This window comes from Osmia lignaria, chromosome 14 (genome assembly GCF_051020975.1).
Source record: "Osmia lignaria lignaria isolate PbOS001 chromosome 14, iyOsmLign1, whole genome shotgun sequence".
NCBI classification, from domain to species: Eukaryota; Metazoa; Arthropoda; class Insecta; order Hymenoptera; family Megachilidae; genus Osmia; species Osmia lignaria.
In genome coordinates, this window is record NC_135045.1 from 11,250,076 (window position 1) to 11,260,614 (window position 10,539).

Consider the following 10,539-nt stretch of genomic DNA (forward strand, 5'->3'; position numbering starts at 1 on the left):
AACGAGAGCGCCACGAGCTATGTTAATGGGTCCTGGAGGGAATTTCGTTGTTCGGTAGCTGGCGATATCAGAAGGACGTTCAGCTTTTAATTACGGGACGCTCGCTTCGTGAACGCGATTATCGCGGGGCACGAGTTTATTTGCTCGTTAGCGATTTTCAGTACGGGCTGAATTGTATTCCGATGCTGGGGAATAAAAATTCTTTAGACGCGTTAGAAAGCTTTTAAAGAGGATCATGTTTTCATAGACCGATGGAAAATGTTTCTTCCTTCTTGTTCGTTGAATTATGTTCGTTATTCTTTTATTTTCCTATGCTGTTTATTTAAATAGAAGAGAAGATCTAACAATAAGAGGGTAGAACCCTGAGTTTCATTTTCCAAAGGACACCATTATAAGTCTTCCATTTACTATCCATCTCAACAAATATTGAATGAAATTTCTTTACTGTTACGATCAAATATTATTTAATTTAGATTTCAATTTTTGAACCTAGTTTGTCAACCAATAGCGCCCTGAAATGTTTGATACTCCTGGGGCTTGAAAATCTTAATCCGACCTTGAGTATAGGTGATAGATTATTATGGGTGTTAAACCCTTATGACAAGTATTTATTTTATTTGAATAATCATCGAACAAAAACTGTTAAAGGAATCATTCTAAAATGTGACCTACTCCTCAACCTATCCCACTGCTTTTTGCCCATCAATCGAAAACAGGAGAAACAAGATTCGAAGTAACCTGCTAAACAACGCTTTTAATGCGTGTCACGCTCTCGAAAGCGAATCCCTCTGCGGTTCTACCGAAATCGGACCACCTGCTGATCGGGAATTACCTGAAACCGATGTATCGTTTGATACGACACCAGGCAATTTCAACCGTGTTGATTTTGTTCTCAACGTGTTGATGGATCGCAGGAACCTCGAATTTGACCTGTTAAATAAGCAACACCAGTTATGTGATCGTTTGGAGACGCCACTTTAATAGGCCCCTCAGATTTGGCAATTAGGATTGTCAGAGCCACTTCGAGAAATCCTCCAGTACAATTTTCTTTTAATAAATTCTTAAATGGTATCTGTTTAAACGAGGAGGAATAGAAACTGCTATTAAAGAGAACTAACTTAATGAATCAAAAATGTATTGACACACTTTGTTTCCTTGTAATTATTTTATGTAATCAATATTCTTTCAATAAAACTATTTTTGATTCAATGTAAATGGAACTTCATCGTCACAAACTTCACTATTCGTACAATTGAAACATCAATTTCTCTGCGAATCACCTAAACTAGTTCAGAACTGAAACTCTCTATTAACAAAGTAGAAAATTCCTCTTTTCAACTAGCTCAATCACCTCGTTACTTCACGATTGCTCACGGTTTAGCTCGATGACAGCACTGTTTCCCATAACCCGAAGCAGCTCTAATTATTTCTCCTCCGATATCATCGTATATATGTATATCCTGTTAGCAATCGGAACGATCTTGCCAGGGATCAGTCACATCGTTGCACGACCGATCACGTTTCCCAACTTAGTAGCACAATTTAATCGAGCAACGTACAATTACCTTCTGATCTTTCCTCCGCTTATGTAAGCGCTTTTGCAACTCCCCGGCTCGATGATCCGCGACGCACGATCGCCTCGTGAAACCTGAAACAAGCTGAAAACCCGACACAACGTGGTTATTCAATCTCCTGGTACCTTCTCCTTTAAAACCGCAACAATGTTGCCTGCAGGAAGGGCACCTCGGCTCGCCACGAAAGTTTGCAACAATCCTGTCGAACACGGCTCAACGTCACGGTTCAAGGTCGCTGTTCGAGTTCAGACCTGAAGAAGAAAGAAAAAGGAAGGAGAACGAAAAGAAATAGAAGAGAACGAGGACGGATGATCGATGGTGAGAATCGGTTGGACCAGTCACTGTGGCTTCGTACAGAAGACATCAGCTCGTGGAGGAGGTGCCAGGATTGTACATTCGGCGCCTCACGCTCGAGGACCCCAGGAGCGCGAGGGAACCCTCGAGTTCAAGGTCACAGTCTCCGGCACGCCATATCTGTCATCCTACCACCGGTTACGTGCCCTCCTCCAGAAGATCCTCCAGGTAAGCTCTCCGTCCCTCTTTCTCTTTCAGCTACTCTCGCTGATCTCCTGGAAACTTTGGATACCGTGCACTCGATGCAGGTCACTAGGGACTGCTGCTGTTTCGCTCGGGATGGATGCTCCTCGCTTTGCCGAATCCTGAAAGGTGAAAAGTGTTCGTTAGAGTATGCCTTCGAATGACGTTATAAGTCATAGAATTTTAAATGTAGGTGATATCATTTCTTTTCTACCCTTCTTGGTGAATATTACAAGTTTCCAGTATTGAGCTCCTTTTTAATACCCTGTGTAATTCCATGAAATGGACTGTCAGTTTAATTAGCAAAGAGTTGATAATTAAAAGTGTTTCGATAATTAGTTATTTCATAAAGACTCATCATTCCAGAAGACGATCGAACCACGAAGAGACAGGGTTTCCTAGACGATTAACCGGGGAACTTCGACCTAGTGAGCATCGTTCCCGTGGGTCTGCAGGGCCGTTAACATGACGTAGGAACCCGTAATTAAACGCACTAAAATTTAACTGTCGAGACAGAAGGATAGGTGCGATTTAATAAAGCTTCGAGAAGGCGATCGCAGCCGTCATTATTAACCTTATTAAAGTGGCTATCGTATCGAAAACAGGAGCGTATCGGAACGTCATTATCATCGACGTTCTCTTCAGGGTCCGCGCACTGGTTCTCTTGTTCTTCAGGAATTCGCCCTTTTTTCTTCGCTTCACCGCGACGTTCTAACGCGAGCATAGTATTATATTTCGAGACTGACCCCTCGGACCTCGAGATCCCGACAAGGTTACCGAGTTTATTGCGAGTTTAGAACGTGCTCTCGTTTCTCGTGAATCCACCACCAATGGATCCAATGGCCAGCTCCCAGAAAGAATTCTTTCTTCTTCGTCGACGAGCTCGCTACTGGCCTCGTACACGCGTTATCGTGCCCCATTTATCGACCAACCCGCGATAACATTCTAGTTTTTGGTGCATTTTTATGAACTGTTCTGTGAATACTTCAGACAACCTCGTCTTTTATCTTCTTCTTTTTCATTTCTGTCGTCATTAGACTGTGAACATGTATATGTATCCATATGGTGTTTGCAATTTGTTTCTAAATGGATCACTTTAAATTTTAAAAGGTCAATTTTATTTCTTTTAAACACAACCATACATTTTTGTTTTAGGTAGATTGATACTGGTATAATTATATATTGATTAAGAGGTGTAATGTCGAAAAATAAAAAATTCATGAAATATTTAAAATAACATTTTATGTAGAAAGATATTAAGGTCAAAAAATTAAGAATTCAAGAAATATTTAAAATTTAGAAGTGGAAAATTTCATACTTCTTTTTTTTTAAATAGGTTGATTTTGGAAAACATTTTGTATAGAAAGATATTAAGGTCAAAAAATGAAGAATTCAAGTAATATTTAAAATTTAAAAGTGGGAAATTTCATACACACTTCTTTTTCTATTTTAAGTAGGTTGATTTTGGAAAACATTTTGTATAGAAAAATATTAAGGTCAAAAAATTAAGAATTCCAGAAATATTTAAATTTCAACAGTGGGAAATTTCATAGAAAAATTTGAAGTAATTCACTTGTAATAGTAGAGCAATTATGAAGAACGTCTTACATCAATTGAAACTTTCCCATGCTACACATTTCTTTCTAGTTCAATCATCTCATTATCTTTCATTGCATTTCCACGGCGCGACGTCCTCTCGTTTCTACATTTTTCAATTCCAAAGTCTTTGCACGCGAGATTTCCCGCTTCCATTCATGCAGGTTTATCTTCAAATGACAGACATTCGTGTTTGACAGTGTTCAACTGCTTCGAGCTATCGGCAATTATGTACAAGTCGTTCGGTTATTCAAACCGGAGGCGAAGAAGATATCCTTTCTCACAGTCGTTAAGCGGCTTCTTCCTTGACCGTGAGGAATCATTCTAAAGGGGGATCGTTAAAGAGTGAATCTGAAAAGCGCTGGTAACTTTATCGTGATGCGGTACTTTTCGCCATTGCTTCTGAGAAGTCCTATCTTTTTTATACACCCATCGTTGCATACGTTTCTGTTCTTTTCTTATTTTATTCTACTACTACAATTATGCTTCTTTATTAGCATCCTGGTAGCCATAGTTTATGAAATATAGACCCCTTGCAATTTTATGTCTCTTGATATACTTAGGAAATTATTAATAGAATTAGATTCGAATTAGGTATAATGTTTATCTACATTGTAAAATTACTAATTTTTAACACGTTCAATCTTGGAATAAAAGATTTGAATCCCCTTGCCTATCTGCTATGAGTAAATCTACTTAAGCGGGTTCGAACGTGTTCAATTGGGATTAGTGTCCGATGTATTTTATATAATTTATGTTTGAAAATTATTAATTTCGTAACCTACACTTTAAATTAAAATTAAAATTTTATCATTGTAACAGTATACTTTATTTTGTGACATCAGTGTCACAAGGTTAGGAATGAGATTCTGTCTTATAAGCCAAAGGGTTAAAGATCTTCCAACCCTTCAAATGTTAATCCTGCACCCACCAAAACAAAATTTAATCTTTCACCCTAAAAATCAACAAAATGAGCCTAAACGCGAATAAAACAGTTACAGATCGTGGCTGAAGAGGATCCGGAAGGAGAGACCACCGTTCCTGACGATCGTCTCGTTAGAACTGCCAGAATCCCCGATTCCTCTGATCGAATCTCAAGCCAGCTCGCGAACGTCCAGATTCGAAAACGCCAAAGAGTCGGTCGAATCTATGGACGAGCACCCGGAGAAGGTCACGGTGGCTGAAAAGGTGGAAGGTAGGGTGGATCCACGTGGAGCAAGGAAGAGATCGTCGAGGAAGTCTCGGGGCAGACGCAAAAGAGGCGAGGAGTTCCTGGAATGTACGAAAGGAGTTCCAACCCTCGAAGAATGCACGAAGAACATTGTCGAAGGTCAATTCAAAGTCTGCCGTTCGGTAGAACGTTTACTCATTGGCATTCCTGGTATTCCAGGACGCGTAAGGGAATCTACTTTATGCATGGACCATGCTTCTGGACCTCTGAGGATCGATTTACTGTTGAATTGTAAAATGGAGAGAATCGATGGGTTGATTATGCAATTTTATCCATGAGTTTTTAGATAATGATGGGGCTTGAATAGGATGGATGATGGATCATTGATTAGAAAATTGGATAAAACCTTTTGAATATCAGAAATTATGGATTTTTCTTGGGTTATGATTCAGAAAAGAATTTATAAAAATTATTTTGACCTTTCTTTGGATTTTTGATGACCATTAAGTAATAAAGATATGGATTCTGATAGGTTGAAAATAATAAAAAATTACATAATTGATCCTTGGATGTTGAGAAACTGTAAGATTAATTGCGAAACATGAAAAAAAAAATATTTAAAAAATAATCTCATTTTTAGTAAAAAAAAAATCTGTGTAACACTCAGTATAATTAGAAATTGCTTGATTTATTGAAACAGTTGCGACTTTTTTAAATAAAAATTCAGTTTTCTTCCATAGTAGTTATTACATGCAGGTTAAACTGGTTGCAGTGTACAAGGTGCATCAAGGTAACGCCTAATCCTATGCAACCTTATATGTCAATCTCAACCTTTTAGACATACCCTTTAACTCTTCGATAAATGCAATTTATATACAAAGTTCGTTAATTTAATTATTTTAAAAAATTTGAAACAAGGAATCTGAATATTGTCATTATCGTGGGTTTGATGATTTTTTATATCAACGATTGCATTTTGCATTATTCGTTAGTCCAATTGACTGATGGGTAAGGGTGTATCATAAATCTATAAATTACCAATTAAACACCATAATCAAACACCACTTACTCGAGTTCCAAATTTCAGGAGGCAATCGAAGATGTTTATCGAACCTCGATCTCCAAGATGTCACCGGGTGCATCTGTTCCGAGATAGCAGCGAACTTCCGCCTTCACATCGGTAAGAAATCGGAGGCAACCGGGTGCTCGCGATCACCCAGCCCGGAAATGACTCACACCATAAGGATCGCGATGAAGCAACACGATCGTTCGGCTTGCGGAGTTAGCGACGATGAGGAAACGGAAGGGAACAGAAGATCAAGGCCGGAAACGAACAGGAAAAATCGTCAGAGAACCGGGAAAGAGGTAGACAGAGAAGAGTGTAGCAATGGTGTGCAAGACACCTTAAATTTCACACTGAATTGCAGCGGTCTGCGACTGGCGTGCCGTGATACGAACCTGAGCACCGAAATAGCCAGTGAAAAGCAACAGAAATCGAAAATAAGAAATTAATTCGTTTGAGTTGTGTCTTCGAGTCAGGATAAGTTTAGATTAAGTTGCTAATTGTTTTTTATAATGAGAAAGAAAAGTGTTTCCTTTGATAGCGTCAGTGGAATTGAAAACTGTAAAATGAATGAAAGAGTGTAGAATGCTTAAATGTAATTAAAATGTACAGTTTTATAATTAGAATGTATTAAAGTTTTCAAGAGACCTTGAATTCTCTTTCAATTCAAGATATTAATTGCGAAAATTAAAAATAATAATACGTTTTATGCACTGAAAGGATTATTTATTATTTTTACAATATTTCATTATATATTTTTAATTGGGTATGTCAAAGAATTTCTAATGATATGAGTAATTGATTTCTATAGAAATTCAAACGTGGCCCAATTAGGAGTGACATGGCAATCAAGTATTAAAAATTTTAACTTTAGTGCAATTTAGGATACAGTATTTAAACCCTTTGTGTTACTCAATATAATTAATACCAATATTATCTAAAATTTGTTCACTCTTTCATTTCAATAAATTTCATTCCATTTCACTCCCACTATATTTGAAACATCAATTACCATTGATTCCCCAGTCAACTATTACAAATTTTACCTTTCATAAATTTTAAGATGTAGTATTTAAACCCTTTGCATTACTCAATATAATTAATATAATACCAATGCTATCTCAAATTTGTCCACCCCTTCATTTCAATAAATTCCATTCCATTCCACTTCTACTATATTTGAAACATCAATTACCACTGACCTCCCACAGAAACCAACGTGTTAAACAGTCAATTACACCGATACCAGATAAAAAGAAACTGCATCAAGAGGATCAATCCCTAAAGAAGACCCGAATTAGAGGAATTCCAGTGCGATGATCTCGAATGCCATTAAGTCTGGGACTGTATTCCGTGAAACAGGAAAGAAAAGACCGAATCAGGAACGGAAAGCCAGCCGAATGAACCGCGAAGAATCATGAATTCTCTCTGGTGGCAATAAATCGCGAATCGTTGCTTAAGATTTCCACGAATCGTTCATCGACGAGCACGCATACTTTCACGAACGCGCGCTCAGTTAGTCTATTAATTAGCTCGCCTAATAAATCGCGGCTGGGCCGGGGTATCAGACAAAGAGCAGGAGGAATCTTGATGGTGGAAGAAAGAAGGGAGTTTCGTCTTATGGAGGACCAAGCAGAGGAGATGAGAATCGTGAGTCTAGGCTGGCCCCTTGGAAGGCCAAGCCAGCCGAAACCGGGTGAGAGAAGTTGGCCGGGTTCTCTTCTCCTTCTTTCTTCTTCTTCTTCTTCTTCTTCTTCTTCTCTGGTCCCCCTCTGCACGCCTCATCGCTGTTCTTCATCGCATTTTTATTTTGTCTGTGCTGTGTGCGCTGCTCCTTCGTAGGGCGAAAATGGTTCATGGCCGTTCCTAACCGCCGATTTCGCCGCGGATCCTGTCAGGAGTATCGACCTCTGTTCTTCTTGCTCCTCCTGGTTCTACAGCCTCTGGCTATCGAATTAGGATTTTATGCAAAAATTTCACTTTCATGAATACTGTATCATTAATGACAAACTGGCGTTGCTTAAATCATTGGTGACCTTCGGATCCATGGTTTAAACGAAACTTATGGAAAATGCAGTAGGCTTCTTCTTCCTTGCAAATCATTGCTTGCAATCCATTTAGAAGCAGATACTCGAGTTATTTGCTTTTGAAATTCTCTCTCTTAATTATTCATTTCATTTGAAATTTTGTATCATTTAAGAATTTTGAAACGAATTTATTTTTAATTTTTATCAAAATACCTTATAAAAATTCTAAATTCTGCAAATCATTGATAAATAAAGTTCCACGTGATATCAAATCCAAGTTACGTCTTCAAACTGTTAATTATGGTAAAAAAATAATTTATTTATTATGTTATCATTCAGAAATAATCATTAAGGAAATACGGTGATCAACAATAATTTAATTCATTTTTAATCACAGGAAGGGAGAATAAGAGATTTGTCCATTTCATCAGTAGTTAAGAACAGAATTCGCATAATTATAATCTCCAAGTAATTGGGACGTCATAAACGAATGTTCCTCGTGTCATTATTTTCCCTTTAAAATGACATTCGTCCATTTCCTTGATCCTTGAGACGAATTACTTGACGAAGCCAGAACCATCACTTTTTTACTCGTTCCATAGTTACGAGCGGTTGGAAGTACTTGCTAAAATGCCTACTTAACTTGATCACTCATCTCCAAACATTGTTTCCTTTCTATGCTTCGTTTCCTCCTTGCTGGATCCCATTGAATCTATTCTTCGCTCCTTGCAGTCGAAATCGTCAAATGAATTTTTACAGATTTGTTCTCCAAAAAATTCTGAACCGAAGGATCCATTATTATTAAATTCCATTATTATTGAAATTTCAAAGGTTATCCAAAAGAAGACGAGAAATTGCATATCTTAATTTCTCAATTTAACTCGTTGATCTTCTTAACTTATTATTAAGATCATTGGATATGAAATAAATTTTACTTTTATATAATTATCAAAATATTAATCTGATTTCATTTCTTCATCTGTTCACCGTTCAACGCGATTACACCTTTTCGAATCGCCGATTCGTTCTTTCGTCCTCGGCTCGATTTGCATTTCTTCATCTTCTCGTGGACCGTATCCCCTTTTACCTCATCCTTGAAATCGATTAACGCGTTTACTCGATCGAGACGAGACCGAGTAACGCGAATCCGATCGCGAAAACAAAGCGGACTTTGTGCGTCGTTCGCTGATGAGACCGCGACGCCTTCGTTCCTCCCTTTTCCTTTGCTTTTTTCCATCCCATGGTCGCGGACACAGCTGAAAGGGGGATAGAACGAATCCACGAGGAGGCAGAACACCGTGGAGATAGGAAATTGGTATGTTGATTGCCGCGTTGAAAACGAGAGAAGAGAAAAAAAAGGGAAGAAAAGAGAAGAGTTCCGCGCTCCAGCGAGCCTGAATCTGCTCGTCTCTCGAGTAACCGCACCGATTTCTTCGATTCCTCGGAAATTATCGAACGCGTCCATTCGATTCAATCATGCATCGAGGAACGAAGAAAACTGTTCGCAATTTATAGCCCACGGAAGTTTGGAAAATCTGTTTCTTTCGTAAGGTTATGATGGCTTGAGGAAAGAAAAAGAAATGTGTTGTTTTCCGTTTTTACGATAATAACATTATGGAATTTGAAAGTATAATAACCTCGAGAATGTTGTAAATATGTTTTAGAGAAAGTAATAAAAGGATGATCTCCTCAAGATTTACAAAATGCATGTAGATAATAGCATTGGCGTAAATTGGCAGGGGTCAAGGTGGGCCTCCTAAAACCCTTCACTGTTCTAAATTTTTTAAATTACAAAGAAAATTACAAAATTCCAGAATTCTAGAATTCCAATTCCTAAAAATTTCTAAGTTACAAAATTACAAATTTCCAAAATTTCAAAAGTTTTAAGAGATCTAAAAATCCCTTAAATAATAGTAGATTAAACAAGTGTAAACTTAAAACAAAATTATACTTTTCACAATCAAGTATTAGAATAATTTGTTTGAAAACTCGAGTCTCTAGAAAATCTCAGAATTGTTATATGCGTCGAAATAAAGAATATATTTAGACCTGTTATTAATGATTCATCCTTCATATCTATGTCGTAATAATTCCGCTTGCTTCTTCTCTTAGATTATTTTAAGATACGCGTAATATAGTTGAGAAGAAGTTAAATATTCCTGCATTAATACATCAAGCAATCATAATAAAAGGTGAAGTCGATACAGCAATTTTGTTATATAATTTACCATAAAAAATTAAAAAGCAGCAAAAAGTGCAGTTAACTGATATAATACTTGGATTAAAAGAAAAGAGACGAAATAATTGCGGGCAATCTAAATGCCAGTATTTTTATCAACACCATTTCCGCTTGTAGTTTTATTTTCTTGGATCCCATAAAACTCTTTCGTATCACGGATCACGGATATTTCTGAGAAACTCCGCAACTTGACGAGCAGCGCGAGAATACTCCATTTATCGTATTAGATCGTAATACTGAAAGCACTTATTAAGTGGTGGTCGATTAGCCCTGTTGTAACTAAGGGCTAAGGTTATCCTCGCTCCGTCAAATACTCTATGTACTTCATAAAT

At 37.5% G+C, this 10,539-nt stretch overlaps 1 protein-coding gene across 1 annotated transcript; it reads left to right on the forward strand.

The window, feature by feature from the left end:
* Window positions 1–1,934: 1,934 nt before the first annotated feature.
* On the forward strand, window positions 1,935–6,522 carry LOC117609039 (uncharacterized). Its single transcript, XM_034334875.2, has 3 exons — window positions 1,935–2,096; window positions 4,703–5,037; window positions 5,966–6,522. Exons 2-3 carry the CDS (start codon window positions 4,857–4,859, stop codon window positions 6,388–6,390), a joined length of 606 nt encoding a protein of 201 aa, XP_034190766.1. The 5' UTR covers window positions 1,935–2,096; window positions 4,703–4,856; the 3' UTR covers window positions 6,391–6,522.
* Window positions 6,523–10,539: the final 4,017 nt, after the last annotated feature.